The 19,059-nt window shown below is 44.9% G+C and overlaps 1 protein-coding gene across 8 annotated transcripts in view; it reads left to right on the top strand.

The window, feature by feature from the left end:
- Positions 1 to 19,059, top strand: part of DENND2A (DENN domain containing 2A) — a 108,482-nt gene that overhangs the window by 27,752 nt on the left and 61,671 nt on the right. For 6 of the 8 annotated variants that reach the window (XM_079930963.1, XM_079930965.1, XM_079930962.1 and 3 more), the window contains 2 exons: positions 23 to 124; positions 3,029 to 4,192. In XM_079930963.1, coding sequence (XP_079787089.1) covers positions 51 to 124; positions 3,029 to 4,192 — 1,238 coding nt within the window. In that variant the 5' untranslated portion in view covers positions 23 to 50. Of the gene's footprint in view, positions 1 to 22; positions 125 to 3,028; positions 4,193 to 19,059 lie in introns of those variants that run through there. The other 2 variants (XM_079930966.1, XM_079930964.1) reach the window with 1 other exon arrangement.

Here is a 19,059-nt window from a genome sequence, read left to right as displayed (position 1 = left end):
GTGTGCATCCCTGTTCCCCCAGGCGACTTGGAGCTCCTCTCGGTGCTGACATGATGACAGTGTGCAGGCCAGCCAAGGGCAGCCACAGCCAGACTGAAAACCTGGGCCACAAATTGGCTGACAAGTAAGAACTTTTCTCCCCCAGGAACGCAGAAGTTGGCCCGGATTCGCAGTCTCCTTCCTTTTTCTACTGCCTTTCCCTCCTCACTAACCCTGCCTCCCTGAACTAAGGAGGCATTCTTTTCCAAGTCTTGGTGGTGAGCCTCCTGTAAATCATCTCCATGCACTGCGTTCAGTCAGCAACCCAAGACCAGAGTGGTCAAGGAAAGGTCTTCCTGGTGCCCAGTGTTCCACTTCAGGCCCTATCCCCATGTATGCCTTCCAGTCCAGGGTTTATTTTTCTAACTACTAGGATGTGCAGGTATTTTAATTATCGTTGAGCCCTAAAGCTTTGCAGCTGCATCTGTCCACATAGCCTGCTTTATATTAGCAGGGTTGTTTTCTCCCCAGATGGAGCCCTTTCCTCTGATACCCTGTCTCACATTCTGCAATGGAATTAGCAATTGCTGAGCTGTTCACAGATCACTGAGCTGTTCACAGCTATGCATCCCAGTCCAGAGCCCCTTCTGGGGCCACAGAATCCTGGAAACAGGAACTCGAGAACTTCTTGGGTACAGCAACCATGTGGAGAAGGCACTCTGCCCCTGGTTTCATCATCCTTGCCGCTCTTGCTTGAGCTTTGTAATTCCAGCGTGGTTTTCTAGCAAGCTAGCCTTTCTCCTCTTCAGCTTTTAGATGGGGCCTCAGTGATTGTGAAGCTGCTCCAGATGTCTGGGATCTTAGACAATAACTACAATCATTATAATAACACTAGTTACCATTTATTGCCATCAAGACTTATAATGTGTGCTGTGCTCTGGGCACATTACATATATTAACACAACAATTCATTCATTGACTACCTACTATGTACTGGTCACAGCAAACAAGATAAATTTGGCCTCTGCACCAATAAAATCCAGTGTTCTCATTTTAAAGTGAAAAAAAATGAAGCCAGGGTCCACACCCAGGTCCCTCTAACTCTAAAGCCATATATTTATCTACTGTCAATATTTTTTAACAGTACATAGGATATTTATGATTATATATTATATCATCAATTCTCACTAAGTGTGAACTAACCTGAATTGTGTTTTTATGTGTCCTGTTTCTTCATCTTGCCTCTAGCACAATGAGAGCAAGGACTTAAATTTCTGTCTTTTGAACTCTCAGTAAAATAACAAACTGGTTCTGACTAAAATTTGAATTCATGCTAATATCCTCAGTGGTGACAGGACCATTACAAAAGGGTTTCTTTTTTGTAAGCGCTCTGTTATGAATGCTAATTGATTATTTAAACAAGGAATTCTGCTTTGATAGCCACATTTAACATATGAAAATTTGTTTGCAATTTCACAAGCTTCTGGTTTATGCTGAGCAACCAAGAACGACGACATAATTTACATGTTAATGTCCCAGTCCTGGGAGAAGTCTTTACATAAACAACCGTTAGTCTCTGGAATAGAAAGCTAGCTAGTAACAGGATGCATGAAATTGCTAATTATTCATCCTTCATGTGAACCTTAACTGGAGTTTCCATATAGTCAGATCTACATATTCAGAAAACATGCACCATGAAGTCGGTCCATGCATGTTTGCTAATCTTGGCACATTTAAGGTCCCTGTGCTCCGTCATGACCTTTGCTGGTGGACGAATGCTTTGCATTTCAAAACACAGATACTCCCATTCTCATTAGAATAGCTTCAAATGTTCTGTTTTTCTTTCAAAATAATTTTTAACATCTTTGTGGCACTAACTCATCTCCTAAAGTCACGTATGGAGGCCTATATCCCCACACGTACGTGCTAGGCCAGAACTTTCTGCAATGATGGAAATGTTCTTCTGCATCCAATACAGTGACCGTTAGCCACACATGGCTACTGAGTACTTGACATATGGCTGCTGCAACTGAGGAAGAGGAGCTTTAATTTAATTTGATTTTAGTTCAAATAGCCACATGTAGCTAGTGGCTACTATATTGGACAGTGCAGTTCCAGGCTATGTGAGAAATCTGAATCTGCTTGTTTACTCACTTATTCACTCAACAAATATTTATTGACCACCTACTCTGCCGGATGTTGTTCTGGGTGCTAGGGATGTAGCAGTAGCCAAAACAGGCCACAGTTCAAAACAAAACAAAACAATCCCTGTCCTCACGGAGAGACCAGTCTAGTAGGGCTCACATTCTAGAGGAGGTTCCATTCAAATGCAGCCAATCATTGTGGCTTTACCCACTCAGATCAGGACAATTTATCAAACCCAGTATTAGGAAAAACTTCTCCTATTTTCATCAGGGGAAAAAGCAAATATGGGACTTCTCTAGTGGTCCAGTGGTTAAGGCTCCACGCTCCCAATGCAGGGTCCCAGGTTCGATCCCTGGTCCGGGAACTAGATCCCACATGCCGCAACTAAGAGCCCACATGCTGCAGTGAAGATCCCGCACGTGGCAACTAAGACCCGGTGCAGCCAAATAAATAAATACATACATAACTAAATAAATAAAATACTAAAAAAAGCTAATGACAACTACCATTTACTGTACACTCACACCATACTAGATGCTTTATGTGAGCTAGCTTATTAAATGTTTACAGCCACCCTGTTAGATATGTTTATTATTCCCATTTCACATATGAGGAAACTGAGGTTTAGAGAAGTTAAGCAATTTACCCAAGGTCAGATAGCTGGTCGGTGGTTGAATTAGGATTTAAACCCAAGTCTATTGGACTCCACAATCCAATAGCTCCTTTCATTTCACCGTGCTGTCTCCCCAAGAAAAACATAAAGTGATTTTTTTAATGGTGGTTTCAATGTGTGTGGCTTGCAACTAGTATGTAACATCTATATCTAAGTTCTAGCAAATCTGAATGACTAGTTAAGAACAATAACCAAGAATTCCTGCACTCAGTGTTTGTCTTTCTTGTTCAGGGTCAAGGTGGAAGGTCCAAAGGCTGGGGAAGACCCTCAAAGGCAGCCGTTTAGGTCCTCCATTCCTTTCCTAGAGACGGATCAGGACTCACCCTTCCGAAGAAGCCCGCTGGAGAGCCTCTATAACCTGATGCTAGAGCCAAGAGTGGACTGTTTTCAGCAGAACATGTTCAGCTCAAATATGATCATCAGCGACCCAGCTTCAGATCTCGGCACTAAAGGAGCCAGCAGGGCCGGCAAGAGGCAGCTAAGCAGTGTTCAGAACCCCTGCCCTCCCGCCCAAGGCAGGGCCTGGCACAAGTCCCTCAGCATAAAGGACAAAATATCAGAATGGGAAGGGAAAAAGGAGTTGCCCACTCCTGCCCCTGGCAGGAAAGCAGATGGGCAAGAGGATTACCTGACGTCATGTGTGATGGAGAGGAGAAGCAGCGATGGTTCGAGGACTCGGGTCACAGAGGCTCAGAACGGAACAAGGCTGGACGCAGAGAGTAGAGAGGATGAGAGGAATAAAGGGGTAGTGAAAGTTGGGGCACAGGATGCAGAGCAGAGGCAAGACCTGAGCCAGCCAGCCCGGGAGCTGGCTCCTAGCTTGGGAAGAGGCCGGGAGCCCAGGCTTGGCAAACAGCGCTTTCAGAATGATAGCCTGTCTGTGCTGAAGCAGGTGGAGAAACTTGAGCAGGCTCTGAAGGATGGGTCTGCAGGGTTGGATCCCCAGCTACCTGGCACCTGTTATTCCCCACACTGCCTGCCGGACAAGGCCGAGGAGGGGCCCACCCTTCCTGAGAACCGTGGGGGCGGGAGTGTCTCAGAATTCAGGGCCCACCGCTTGGACCTGGAAGGCAGGGAGCCTGCCCCTGAGGCCACAGAGGAAAGGAAGGGCTTGTGCGGGAGGCCCTGTGACCAGAGGCTGGAGAGTGTGTACAGGGGCTCGGAGGACTCCCCCACAAGACCCTTCATCAGCCCCCCGCCCAAACCCCGGAGAACTTTCAAACATGATGGCGAAGGGGACAAGGATGGGAACCCAGGCATCAGCTTCCGGAAAGATAAAAGGAACCTGCCTCCTCTGCCCTCTCTACCGGCCCCGCCTCTGCCCTCCTCTCCCCCGCCTTCCTCTGTGAACAGGAGACTGTGGAGCGGGAGACCGAAGGCCAGTGCTGACCACAGGTAGGTGACTGGTGGCTGTCAGCTGGAGCCCTTTAGGCTGCACTGCAACTGTCTGTTCTCAGCCTAATTATTTATTTTATTAAACTGTTGGATCTTGTAGTTAGTTGAGACTGTTCATAGCTTAAGATGGTTCACTGATTAAACCTGAAAACATGGTAACTGTTACAGGTGTTTTGTGTTAGTTCCTTGTCTTCAAAAAAGAGTATTGGCCTTGAAAAATCACCCTTTGAATGTGATGAGTGCTTGTAATTCAGACAGTAACCAAGAGTTAAATGAAAACTTGTATTGACACTGGCCATCTACTAATTGGTGCTAATTGATGTTCATTCTGCTGCTACCATCCCCACCTGGTGCGTGGTGCCGGAAGTCTTTCCCGGCTCTTCCTTGCATGTTTTTTCTTGGTATGGGCTCTAGAAACACACTGCCTGACCTACCCTGGCCCTATCATGGTCTATCTAAGTGACTTTGAACAAGTTACGTAACCTCTCGAGGCCTCAGTTTTCTCATTTATGCGTATAGATGCACACACGGTAAATATTTTATAATATTAAAATAACACCTTAGGTAATAAAAGCATGTGAATGCTTGAAGGTAAAATCTGTGCTTTGGAAACAATTTCTTTTCTGTTTTGAAACCTAATTTCTTGTCTATTTCTGTAATGTGCTAACTGGTTTGATACCTGCTAATCTGGAAACCAGCTACTGAGAAAAACTCCTCAGAGCAGTTGCCTGTACCTGCTGTCACCACTTCTTCCCCTCCTGTGTTTATCTTGACTCACTGCAGTTGGGCTTTTGCCACTTATGCTGGAACTGCTCTAGACCGAGTCACCTACCACCTCCATCTTGCTAAATACAGTTGCCAGTTCTCTGTTCTTTTTTTGATTGACCTCTCTTAGCATTTGAGAACCAACTTGACTCGCACCACCTTGAAATACTATGTTCACTAGGCTTCTAGGCCACCTGCTTTCCTGATAGCCCTACTTCACTGGCTGCTCCTTCTCAGCTCCATTTTCCTCTCCCTCTACATGTCGGAATAACACCCCCAAACCCATCTACACACCATCCCGGGATCATGTCACCTCTTCTCCATTTACACTCACTCCCTTAAATGATCTCACCCAGTCCCATGGTTTTAAGTGTCAGTTACATGCTTATGATTCCCAGATATATATCTCCAGCCCTGACTCTCCCCCAGCCTCAGGTTTGTATAGTCCTCTCATGCTTGGGTCTCCATTTGGTTATCTAATAGCTTGGACTTAACACGTCTAAACCTAAATTCTCAATCCAGGCCACTACTAACGGTCTCTTCCCAAAATAGATGCTATCTTATTAGTGGTATCACCCTTTATTTTGCTTACGCCAAAAACCTAAGAGTCATTTGTGATTTCTCTCTTTTTCACATACCCCCAGTCTAATTCATCAGCAAGTCCTTCGGTTCTAGTTTTAAACATTTTCTTAAAGCTGACTACATCTCCTCCACTGCCACCACCTTAGTCATTTTGTATCCACCCCCAGTGTTCTTCTCCTCAGCAGCCAGAGGAGTCTTCTAGAAATACAGAGTTGATCATGTCAGTCCCCTACTCAACATGGTCTGTCAGGTAGGATTCTTTGGGTGCCAGAAATGCAATGTCTTATGTTCTCTTACAGGGGAAAAAAAGTTTGGGTGTTCTAGAATTTCTAGAAACACACACACGTATATATTATATCCTTTAAAAAATGGAATCATGCTCTATATCGACTGTTTTTTACTTAGGATCTCATTGAGATATTTCAATGGTTCCACTTTCCTTTTTTTTTTCACCTTCCCTTTTTAACTGCCATCTTTACAGCACCTGGCTAAACCATATTTTATTTAGCCATTCCCCTAGTGATTTACACCTAGGTTGTTTCCAGTTTACAAATAACGCTGTGATGAACACAGCGTTGTTGTGTGACATTGGACAAGCTCCTAAATTTGTCTGAGCCTCATTTTACTGATTTGTAAAATGGAGATGTATAATTATCTCCATGTGACCACTTCATAGCTTTGTTGTGAAGATTGGATGAGTAAATATTTGTAAACATAAGTTAAAACAGAGCCTGGCATATAGTAAATGATCAATAAATGTTAGCTGTTATTTTTTTCTTGCTCTATTCTGTTTAATTAATCAGGGTACCTATTTCTTTTTTTTTTTTTTAGGATGTTGGGGGTAGGAGTTTAGTAATTTATTTATTTATTTTTGCTGTGTTGGGTCTTCGTTTCTGTGCGAGGGCTTTCTCTAGTTGTGGCAAGTGGGGACCACTCTTCATTGTGGTGTGTGGGCCTCTGACTATCGCGGCCTCTCTTGTTGCGGAGCACAGGCTCCAGACGCGCAGGCTCAGTAGTTGTGGCTCACGGGCCTGGTTGCTCCGCGGCATATGGGATCCTCCCAGACCAGGGCTCGAACCTGTGTCCCCTGCATTAACAGGCAGATTCTCAACCACTGCGCCACCAGGGAAGCCCAGGGTACCTATTTCTTTTCTAGGACCAAACTGTTTTAATTATTTTAACCTCATAATCTGTTTTATTTATTTATTTTAATTAATTAATTATTTTAATTAATTTTTGGCTGCATTGGGTCTTCATTGCTGCACGCAGGCTTTCTCTAGTTGCAGCGAGCAGGGGCTACTCTTTGTTGCAGTGTGCGGGCTTCTCATTGCAGTGGCTTCTCGTTGCAGAGCACGGGCTTTAGGCACACGGGCTTCAGTAGCTGTGGTGTGTGGGCTCTAGAGCGCAGGCTCAGTAGTTGTGGCACATGGGCTTAGTTGCTCTGCGGCATGGGAGATCTTCCCAGACCAGGGATCGAACCCGTGTCCCCTGCATTGGCAGGTGGCTTCTTAACCACTGTGCCACCAGGGAAGTCCCTGTTTGGGTATAGAATTCTTAATTGACAATATTTTTCTTTCAGCCTTTTGAATATGTGATCCCAATACCTTCTGGCGTCCATAGTTTCTATTAGAAATCAAATAATCTTATTGAAGATCCCTTGTATGTGAGGAGTTAGGGCCTTCAGTAGTTGTGGCTTGTGGGCTCTAGAGCGCAGGCTCAGTAGTTGTGGCACACGGGCTTAGTTGCTCCGTGGCATGTGGGGTCTTCCCAGACCAGAGCTTGAACCCGTGTCCCTGCATTGGCAGGCAGATTCTTAACCACTGTGCCACCAGGGAAGTCCCCTCATAATCTGTTTTAACATCTAGTAGAGCTTACAGAAATTTCTTATTGTTGCTAATAATTAGTGGATTCTTTTGGACATGCTACATACACTACCATGTAATACACACACAAATGATCATTTGGTCTCCTTTTTAATAATTATAAACCTCTTATTTATTTCCTAATTATTCTCCTTATTCAAAAAATGTCTTGAATATTCTGATGTCTTTTCCTAAATGGTCTATATTATCACTATCAAATTTCACACACACACGAAATATGTCAGCTTTTAATTGGGATTCTATACGTTTGCTAAGTTTATTCCTAAGTATTTTATTCTTTTGTTGCCATTGTTGCTTTTTTTTTTTTTTTTTTTTGCCGTACGCAGGCCTCTCACTGTTGTGGGCTCTCCCGTTGCGGAGCACAGGCTCCGGACGCGCAGGCCCAGGGGCCATGGCTCACGGGCCCAGCCGCTCCGCGGCATGTGGGATCTTCCCAGACCAGGGCATGAACCCATGTCCCCTGCATCGGCAGGCGGACTCTCAACCACTGCGCCACCAGGGAAGCCCTGTTGCCATTGTTAATGTAATCTTTTTTCTCATTATATGGTCTTTGTATTTAAGAAAATATTTATTTTTGTATATTATTCATTTAAAAGACTCCTTAAATTTCTTATTGTTTCTAATCGTTTGTCAATTGTTCCTCTTGGACTTTCTGCGTATATAATCATATTGTCTGCAAAGAATTATCATTTTATGTTTTTCATTTTGATTTACATCTCCAGATTCTTTCTCTTACTAAAGTGCACTGACTAATATTTTCATAACAGTGTGAAATAATAGTGCTGATATCACTGGGCAGCTTTATCTCACCCCTAACTTTAGTGGTAATGCTTCTGGTGTTACTCTCAAGAACTCTTGTTGGAGTTATGTTTTCATGCTATCAAGGTGGTGTTCATTGGTAATCCTTTTCTTACTAAGAGTTTAAAAAATTAGGATTGGGTTTTGTCAAATTACTTTTCAGAAGCATTATATGATTGTGTGTTTCTTCTCCTTTGACCTATTAATAGTGAATTTATATCGTACTATTTGGGGGATGAACTCCCACTTTGTTCTGGTTCATTATTCTTTTAATGCACAACTGAATTCTATTTGCTATTATTCTATTTAAGATTTTTTTAAGATTTATTATATTTTATTTATTTAATTAATTTATTTTTGGCTATATCGGGTCTTAGTTGCGGCACATGGGGTCTTTTGTTGTGGCGCGCAGGCTTCTTTCTAGTTGTGGTGTGCAGATTTTCTCTCACTAGTTGTGGCGTGTGGGCTCCAGGGTGCGTGGGCTCTAGTTTGCGGCATGTGGGCTGTAGTTGAGGTGCACAAGCTCACTAGTTGTGGCGTGCAGGCCTGGTTGCCCTGTGGCATGTGGGATCCCAGTTCCCTCACCAGGGATCAAACCTGCATCCCTTGCATTGGAAGGTGATTCTTTACCACTGGACCACCAGGGAAGCCCCCTATTTAAGATTTTTGTCCCAGTATTCTATAAATGGGACTGGTCTATACTTGGATTTTATTATACTAACTTTACTAGGCTTTGGTATCAGCATTATGTGATATCTATAGAAGAATTTACAGGCTTCCTTCTTTATGTGCTGAGAAGGTTTGAATCGACCTCCAATTCTAAATCCTTTCCCAAACTAGTGCCAACCTCAGGGCCCTAAGTGCCCTCGTGACTTTTCTGCTCCTGTCCCCAGTGCTTACCCAGAGTAGCCCTTCCGTGCCCTTTCCGGGCTATTCCTCCAAAGAGACCCACTCTCCCAGGGGCAGCTTCGTTCTGGGAAATTGGTATCTTTCAGCTGTGTCATCACTGGGCAGACAGATCAACCTGGTGAACAGTTATTCCCATTATCTCTTCTCTCTTAGCTACCATCTGCTCTTTTCAGTCTTCCAGCATTTTCTTTAAAACCAGCTAAAGTTACTTAGTTTCAGTCCAAAGATGTAATTTTTCTTGGCCAGTTTGAATATGGTTGCATCAACTGTGTTTTAAGAATTTTGGCTTTGGATTTTTCGTTTTGTTTAAAATTGTACAATGGAGGTGATTAGGGCAAGATGTTCGCTTTCTACTCTTAAAAAACAAAGTATGCTCTTTATTGTGGTCCTATCGCTTAAGGAAAAAAAAAAGAAAAGACCCAACTCTGAATTTGGCAGGCTTCCTGTCCTCTCTGAGGCAGGAAAGCCAAGCCAAGGTTGAAGAAAGAAATGATTAAGGATTTTGAGGTTATGAGGGTTTAGAATTACACGGCCAGGCTGCGCGCTCCCGAGAACGTATTCAGCTTATTTTCATAGGCCGTTAGTCCACCTCAGCAAGAGCCAAACCAATGGATTCAGATTCTCGGTTTGAGAAAATGTCTTTTTCTTTTTCTTCTTTTTCTCTCTTTCTGTTTTTCCCTGCTCTTTTTTCTTTTTTCCTCTTTTTTCTTCTCTTCCTCCTTCCTTCTGTCTCTTCTCTCTTCTTTCTTCATTTCTCTAAAGCCCCAGGAAATTAACTGCAAGGACTTATGCCTTCAATCCTAAAATGGAAAATGAGAAACCCTCAAATGTCAGGAAATTCCAAAGATAAGCTTCCTACAGCAGCATTAACTTGGTTATGTATATTTTATGGCATACGTTTAAAAACTTTGGCAGGAATGCCTTAAGGCTGACATTTAACAAGAAAAGTGATTATTTTTTAAGTGTAAGCAGCGTCCTGAATTCACATGGGTCTGTGTGTCCAAAACGTTTTCATTCGAATTCAGATTGTTTTATTTTAGTTTAATATGATCACATGACAGAGCTTTTAGATCTTTATGAAACCAAATAACTATGTTGACCAAAATTTCAACTTTTCAACTGATTATTTTGGCATCACAGAGATTCAGCCTTTCCTTGGGGCTTTAGTGTAAGACTTTCAGAACTTTCTGAGGACATGAAACCTCAGTCATTATATGGCTGCCAAATTATACGGTGCTGTTATTGATTCCATAATTTCCATCTACTCTAGGACTGATAGGGATCCCCACAGAAGTCTGGCTGGGCAGCAGCCCTCAGCTATCATGGGTTTAGTCGTTAAAGTTAACGTACCAGCCACACTGTGGTCTGTCTCTGTCACTATCTGTCTCAGTCACCATGTCATCCATGAGGCAACTCTAACTACCATGTCTAAAAACTGAATGTTTAAAATTTTCAAAGGGGCAAATTGTTTGATTAATTTGAGATTTAGAGCAAAAGTAACTTTGAAAGCAGCTGAGAAGCTTGACTTTGTGAATTCATTTATTTCGATAGTAGTTTGCATTGGAAGACAGAGATGAGAGTAGAGAGGGTGGTTGTCATTCAACATTACAATAGTGATTGTCATGTCATTTCTCATGAGAAGGTGGAAATGGTTGGATTTTAGGTACAATGGTGGCTAAGGATAGTTTTTCTTCTGACATTTCTATTTTTGCATCCAGGATAGAGATAAGTGGAAACCCAACAGGCGTAGTCATAGCCCTCGACAGAGGAGATACCCAGTAGCAGGGTGAGAGCTAAGAGCTGACATAAACATTCATTTAGCCCCCTACTCTGATCACCTGGTGGTGAGACAGGCTGGGACCTGGGACTCTTTGCTGCAGTGCTCAATGCTTGCACCTGGACAAACATCTCCTTGAGCAGCAAAATACAAAGAAACTATAAGGGACTAAAAATAACTGTGTGCATGTGCAGTTGGGACAAATTCTGGACAAAAGATACAAAGAGGCCAAAAAAACCCAACTGCCACTTTTGAAGAGCGGGAGGGAGAAAAAGTAGGGTACTGCGCATGTCCGCTGCATACAACACCACCAAAGGGGTGGGAAACCCACCGAAACCATCCCTCTGGCCCGACCCCTGGACACACCCTTACCCTCACCCCATTTAAGGAACCAGCTCGCAGCCCCTTGAGCAAATGAGCAAGCAAGGGAACCTGTTGTTTGTTCTCACTCCCCACTGCTGCAGCAGGGGCCCCAATAAAGTCTTGCCTGAATCTCTTTTCTGGCCTCTGATCAATTTCTATTGATTAAGGAGGCCAAGAACCCTGATCAGTAACAGTGGTATGAATGCCCTTCCCAAGGAGAAGAGCTGCCCCTGATCACCGGGGATGGAGGAAAGAAGAGAGTCTGTGGCAGCTGGAGGTGGATGAGGGACTCGGAGCAAGGCATCCCTGGTTTCTAGATCATCTGAATGGTGTTTTAGGTGGGTGCTGGGTCTCAGGCTGTCCAAGCAAATTTAAATACAGCTGAAAATAATTCTGGGGGAAATATGTTCAAACAGTTGACTAAACATTAGCTCTCAGAATACAGATAAAATATATCTTTACCCCAAAATAGGGATAAATTATAAGCAGTAAAGATGGCCATTAAAACCAGCTTTTAAAATATTCACTCACTTACTCAACCAACATTTTACTATACCTATGTAGTATTATGCTATCGCAATGAATAAGACAGACTCAGACCCTGCCCTCATGAAACTTACGTACTAGTAATAGTCAGAACTATACAACTGGTTATGTAACTAAGCACTCTCGGGGCAGTGAGGAAGCCTGTGGTGCTGTGGGAATGTTCAGCAGCGGTAGCTAGCCTGTCATGGAAACCTGGCCAGCTCAGAGAGGAAGTGACACTCATACAAGGCCTGAGGTTCCCAGGCAAGGGGGTGGGCTGGGAAATGGGTGTGTGTGTGTGTGTGTGTGTGTGTGTGTGTGTGTGTGTGCGCAGTTTGAGTGGACAAACAAGCAGAGGCCCTGGGGCAAGAAAGAATTTAGCACACTGGAGGACTGAAAGGCAGGGGGTGGGCCAGAGGGGCAGGAAGAGTGTAAGCTGAGGTCCAGAAGCCCTCTGGAGTCAGCTCTGGAAGAGCCTTGGAGCCCAGGCGAGGGTGTTGGCCTGTTACCGAAGAGGAATGGGAAGCATCTGGAAGTGTCCAAGAAGGGGAGAGACACAATCCGATTTGCGTTCCTAAGAGGTTGCCCCACCCCACAGCTGCGGGGAGACTGGAAGGGGCACCAGTGGACAGGGTGGGTAGTTGGGGCGGGTGGGAGGGAGATCAAGGAGGTTTTGGGGTTACCCTGTGGTATAACTGCAGTGGGGGTTGAGAGAAGTGGGTGGATCCCAGGGATACTTTGCAGGTAGAACTCGTTAGTTGGTTAGATGTGGGCAGTGATGGAGAGGGAAGGTTGCACAGGACTTCCAGGGTTAAGGCGTAAACACGTGGATGGATGGTGATGGCCTTTGCCGAGATGGCAGCACTGGAGAGGGAGCTGGTCCTCGTGAGGGAGTGGGGAATGGTGGTATGAGTTCAACTTCGGATTTGTACATTTTGAGCTTCTCTTGCATCATCTAAACGGAGATGTGGGATGAGCTCTTACGTTAGTACTTCGTTTACAAAATATGGAAAAGTCACAAATAACATTCAAAATGTGGGCATCCCTGGTGACGCAGTGGTTGAGAGTCCGCCTGCCGATGCAGGGGACACGGGTTCGTGCCCCGGTCCGGGAAGATCCCACATGCCGCAGAGCGGCTGGGCCCGTGAGCCATGGCCGTTGAGCCTGCGCGTCCGGAGCCTGTGCTCTGCAACGGGAGAGGCCACAACAGTGAGAGGCCCGTGTGCTGCGAACAAAAACAAAAACAAAAACATTCAAAATGCTACTTGAAATTACACTGTTTTGCTGGGGGACACCACACAGCTTGCCGGATCTTAGTTCCCCAACCAGGGATCCAACCTGTGCCCCCTACGGTGGAAGCGCAGAGTCCCAGTCACTGGACCTCGAGGAAATACATTCCCAGGGACTTCTTACCGTGCGTCACCAGCTGTGAGCTCAATTCCACCCTTTAAGAGGTGCTTATTAAACATGCAGCTGGATGTGGAACAAACGTGGAAATGTTTAAACGAGAGAGAAGCCAATTTGGATGTGGTTATCATTAGCCTTTCAAAATTTCCTTTCAAAGTTAATGTGTAAATAACGGTATTAAAACCTTTTTTTCAAGTAAATAATATTTTCATGGAAAAGACTTAGCTAAATGATTGGATGATTAGTTTAATCATATGTCTCCTCTTTGGGACCCTAATCACCGACTTGAACCTCAGAACCAAAGGACTGCAGTCCTTGGAGGCCATTTATGCAGATTATAGAAATAGTGCTGAGGAGGAACCAACCACTTAATAAAGCTAATGCTTGCAAACATGTCACCAACACAGGATAATGAGAAATCAAACTTCGTGATTGGAATTTTGTTTTCCCACTGCCTCTAGAAGCTGGGCATGTAAGGATTTCTGGTTTCTTCTTGATCTTGGATGGACAGTAGCTTCATGTTGATTTAAAGTTTGTCTTTCAGGCTTCCTGTATAATAATTAACCAGCTAAAACCCAACATTTTAATACAGAAATGGAACTACTATTTAAGAAATCCTGTGATGAATTCTTTTGCAAATTAAATAAGAGTTTTGCACTGTGAATAACCATCCTCTAATCAGCTTTTTTTTTTTTATTAATGGAAGTTTGTAACATTTTAAAAGTGGGTTTTTCTAATACTGTTTAGATTGGTGGTACCTTTTATGTGTTGGTAATCAAATGCAAAATATGGCTGATATCTTGTTTTAGCATCTTGTTCTCAGAAATATGGAAGGATCGTAAAAAACATTCAAACTATAGCTTGAAATCCCAGGGTATCTGACAGCAGCCATTTGGATTACAGGCTAATCCCATCCTAACAAACCCCAATAGATGATCCAGATTCTTGATTGTGCCACATATGCTCTAAATAAGTGAGCCATCCGCTGGGACTTGGAGAGCCTTTAGCATACAAACATCTTTATTGTTAGGGCATTTATTATTTTTTTTTTTTAACATCTTTATTGGGGTATAATTGCTTTACAGTGGTGTGTTAGTTTCTGCTTTATAACAAAGTGAATCAGTTACACATATACATATTCACTTTGATTCACAAAGTGAATCAGTATACACATACACATATGTTCCCATATCTCTTCCCTCTTGCGTCTCCCACGTCATTTATTATTAAAACATTTGAACTAATATTCAGATATTATTTTTTAATAATTTTATTATTTTAAAATTTGACCTATAAAAATATTGCTTCACTGGTACCTCAAATGATATTTTTAAAAATAAATAATGGAGCTTCCCCAGTGGCACAGTGATTGAGAATCCGCCTGCCAATGCAGGGGACACGGGTTCGATCCCTGGCCCGGGAAGATCCCACATGCCACGGAGGAACTAAGCTCGTGTGCCACAACTACTGAGCCTGTGCTCTAGAGCCCGTGAGCCACAACTACTGAGCCTGCGTGCCACAACTACTGAAGCCCGCGTGCCTAGAGCCCGTGCTCCACAGTGAGGGAAACCACTGCAATGAGAAGCCCGTGCACCACAACGAAGAGTAGCCGCTGCTCGCCGCAACTAGAGAAAGCCCGCATACAGCAACGAAGACCCAACACAGCCAAAAATAAATAAATAAAAATTTAAAAAATTAAAATAAATAATGATAGGGCTTCCCTGCTGGCGCAGTGGTTAAGAATCACCTGCCAATGCAGGGGACATGGGTTCGAGCCCCGGCCCAGGAAGATCCCACATGCTGCGGAGCAACTAAGCCCATGCGCCACAACTACTGAGCCTGTGCTCTAGAGCCCACGAGCCACAATTACTGAGCCCGCGAGCCACTACTGAAGCCTGCGCACCTAGAGCCCGTGCTCCGCAACAACAGAAGCCACTGCAATGAGAAGCCTGCGCACCGCAATGAAGAGTAGCCCCCGCTTGCCGCAACTAGAGAAAGCCCGCGCGCGGCAACAAAGTCCAACGCAGCCATAAATAAATAAATAAAATTTAAAAAATAAATAGTGATAGGGCTTTCCTCTTGGCACAGTGGTTAAGAATCCGCCTGCCAATGCAGCGGACACGCTTTCGATCCCTGGTCTGGGAAGATCCCACATGCGGTGGAGCAACTGAGCCTGTGCACCACAACTACTGAGACTGCTCTCTATAGCCCGCGAGCCACAACTACTGAAGCCCGCGTGCCTAGAGCCCGTGCTCCACAACAAGAGAAGCCACTACAATGAGAAGCCCATGTATTGCAGCGAAGAGTAGCCCCCACTCACCACAACTAGAGAAAGCATGCGCTCAGCAATGAAGACCCAACGCAGCCAAAAATAAATAAATAAATTTATGATAAATAAATAACGATAGAGCTCTCTCCGTGGCAAAGCAAGGCACAGCTGCAGCCCCTTTCTGCAATCAAAGAAAAGGCCCACCTTAGCCAACGTCATGCTGGAATCCCAGGCAGTCAAGGCTTTAACTGTAGGCAGTGGCCACCACCCTCTCCCTCTGCTGCTGGGAGTGGACTTCCTGCTATTGTGGCAGAAACTGCTCAGCTCCCAGTGAAGTGACTCCCCACCTGTCCTCTCTTTTCCCTGTGAGGGTTCATAGCATCTCTTCATCGTATAGTTTAGTTACATTATGGGAAATAGAGGGCTTGCCTGGGCAATGCTCAGTAATGTGTAATATGGTTTTATAGAGGAAATTAGTTTGGGAATTCCCTGGCGGTCCAGTGGTTAGGACTCTGTGCTCTCACTGCCGAGGGCCCCTGGTTCAGTCCCTGATTGGGGAACTAAGATCCCACAAGCCACACAGCCAAATAAAAAACAAAAAAATAGTTCAAGTTCCTAACAGTAAACTTTGGAAACTCGACCTGATTTAATCTGGGGACTGTGACTGCAGCTTTCCTCCTGCCTTGCCTTACTTGTGTGCTCTGCATAATGCCTGTCTTTTTTTTTTTTTTTTAATTTATGTATTTTTGACTGTGTTGGGTCTTCCTTGCTGAGCATGGGCTTTCTCTAGTTGCAATGCATGGGCTTCTCATTGCGGTGGCTTCTCTTGTTGCAGAGCACGGGCTCTAGGCACACGGGCTTCAGTAGTTGTGGCTCGCAAGCTCAGTAGTTGTGGCTCGTGGGTTCTAGAGCGCAGGCTCAGTAGTTGTGGAGCACGGGCTTAGTTGCTCCGCAGCGTGTGGGATCTTCCCCGCCCAAGGCTTGAACCTGTGTCCCCTGCATTGGCAGGCGGATTCTTAACCACTGTGCCACCAGGGAAGTCCAGTGCCTGTCTTTTTAAGAGCACCAATCTCTAACCAGATTTCCTGGGTTCTCCCAAAGTGACTTTGAGCAATTTACCTTATGTCTCTATACCTGTTTTCTCATGCATAACATGTGTATAATAATAGTAATCTTTCACAAGGTTGTTGTAAAGTTTGAATGTGCTGACCCAAGACAAGCACTTGGTCAGTACACAGTAAGTACTGAATGAATGATTCTGTGGTCTCTGAACAGTTTGCACTTTCCCTACCACGGAGCGTACATGCTGAGGACTAGCTAACGTAACTTGGTTTGCTCAGCAGGGGAAACCCAGGAGTTCTGGGCCACACCTCCAGCCCCAATCAGCTGCCTGGCTGTTGCCAGCCTGGGCTAATGGAAACTGGACTAGAAAATGTTCAGAGTGGGGTCACAGCACAACCCATTCCCATCTTAGAGAAAACGGCTCAGACCTGCTTTCCCCCAGGTCCCATCTGCGAGAGCTCTGAAACTCAGTCCTTCCTCTCCCCGCTGGACACCTCAAGGGGAGAAAGAAGGGGCTCATGGATTAGTATCCCTTTTTTTGGGCACAAACTTCTTTTCATAAGTCAGAACCCTGGGGCACTGGTGACGGTTTCAGCCTTGTGACCTGACTTAAGGCCATAGAGCTCCAGCCTAGAAGCCCATCTTTGTGCTCCTGTCCTAAGTGCCGCGTTCAAGTTCATAAAGGAATGAGGGTGGGGTGGAGATAAGGGGTGATGAATTCAGTTGTGCAGATATTAAAGTATAGAACCCAATGAATTCCCTGGTTGTCCAGTGGTTAGGACTCGGCACTTTCACTGCTGTGGGCCCAGGTTCAATCCCGGGTCGGGGAACTAAGATCCCGCAAGCTGTGCAGTGCAGCCAAAAAGAAAAAAGTATGAAGCCTGAAGAGGAGAAGCTTTGGGAAATACCTATAGCCCAGAAAGAGGAAGAGGTAGAGAGCTGCCAGTGCAAGCCCAGGAAGAGCGGTCTGACAAGGCAAGTAGAGTTAGGGCAGCTCTGCACCCGCCTCCTCAGACCATCAGGGGGGCCGGTTTGCAGGTGTTTCCAACCCTTTGCCAAAAGATACTTCTGTAAAATATAATAAAAAAAAGAATTACCAGAGGAATGTAATGAAAAAAGACGTCAGTATACAAACCTCAGTTTTTTTGTGTTTTTTTTTTAAGTTCATTCTGTCAAATTGTTTGAAAAGTTCCTAAACGCTTTCTCTCAATTTCTGTACTTATCTTGTCAAGGACCGGAAACAGTTGGCACCCCAGCTCTGGCCCACAGATTGCACTTTGAGCACTGCTACCTTATGCTGTAGAAACCAAGTGGTGTCACGTAGTGAAAGGACCGAGAAAGTTGTTAGGTTCTACCAGAAACTCACTAGTGACCTTTAGGAGGAATTTCAGGAAAGGGATGCACACAGACAGGTTGAGAGGGTAAGGGAAAGAAAAACGAGTGAACTGTGGTAAACTAAGAGAGGAATTTCAGGAAAGGGATGCACACGGACAGGTTGAGAGGGTAAGGGAAAGGAAAACGAGTGAACTGTGGTAAACTAAGAGAATAATCTCTGCTCATCCTCCCCTCCCTTTAGTTAAAAATGTTGGCAAGGGCTTCCTTGGTGGCGTAGTGGTTGGGAGTCCGCCTGCCGTTGCAGGGGGCACGGGTTCGTGCCCTGGTCCGGGAAGATCCCACATGCCGCGGAGCGGCTAGGCCCGTGAGCCATGGCCGCTGAGCCTGCGCGTCCGGAGCCTGTGCTCTGCAACGGGAGAGGCCACGGCAGTGAGAGGCCCACGTACCGCAAAAAAAAAAAAAAATTTTTTTTTTGGCAAGGAAGGTGAGAAATAGCAGAACCACAAAGGTCATTGCTCCAAATGAAAGCTTTTTAAGATAGAGGAAACCTGTGCATGTTAAAGAAGGAGAGAAAGAAGCTAGTGGAGAGGGAAAGATTTCAAATGCAAGAAATCCCCAAAGCTTGGAAAGCAGGCAGATGGCCTCTGCTTGGTTCTGCTGTCTCATTGCCTGGCACTCTCCACCCTGTTCCCTGCAGCCCAGCCATGGTGTCCGTCTGTCTGCCGTTTCCTGAAATGCACCGAGCTCTCTCTGTAGACTCAGGACTTTCCCACATGCTTTTCCCTCTTTTTGGAATGCTCTTCCCCCGACTAAGTTCTTTTCATCCTTCAAGGCTCAGCTTCAATGAGTGACTTTCTCATAGAGGCCTCCCTTGATGCATCCCACAACCTACATTGAGCCTTCCTCGACATCCTCGCAACCTGTGCTTTTCCATCACTGAACTTAACCCAGTTTATAATTCTGTTTATCTGTGTGTGAGCTGGTTGAACATTGTCTTCCTCCCTAGAATGTAAGCTCTTTGAGGCACGGACTCTGGCTGTTTTAGTCCTCATTTTCCAAACCCTGAGCACAGTGCCTCCCACACAGTAAATGTTCATATAAAGCCCTGGCTGCATAAATAACTAATAGCACCACGACAGATAATAATAGCTAACATTTGTTGAGGGCTTATTAGGTGCCAAGGACTTTACAA

This window comes from Stenella coeruleoalba, assembly GCF_951394435.1.
Source record: "Stenella coeruleoalba genome assembly, chromosome: 9".
NCBI classification, from domain to species: Eukaryota; Metazoa; Chordata; class Mammalia; order Artiodactyla; family Delphinidae; genus Stenella; species Stenella coeruleoalba.
Note: the sequence above shows the minus strand (reverse complement) of the source record. Positions and strands in the feature narration are given on the sequence as shown.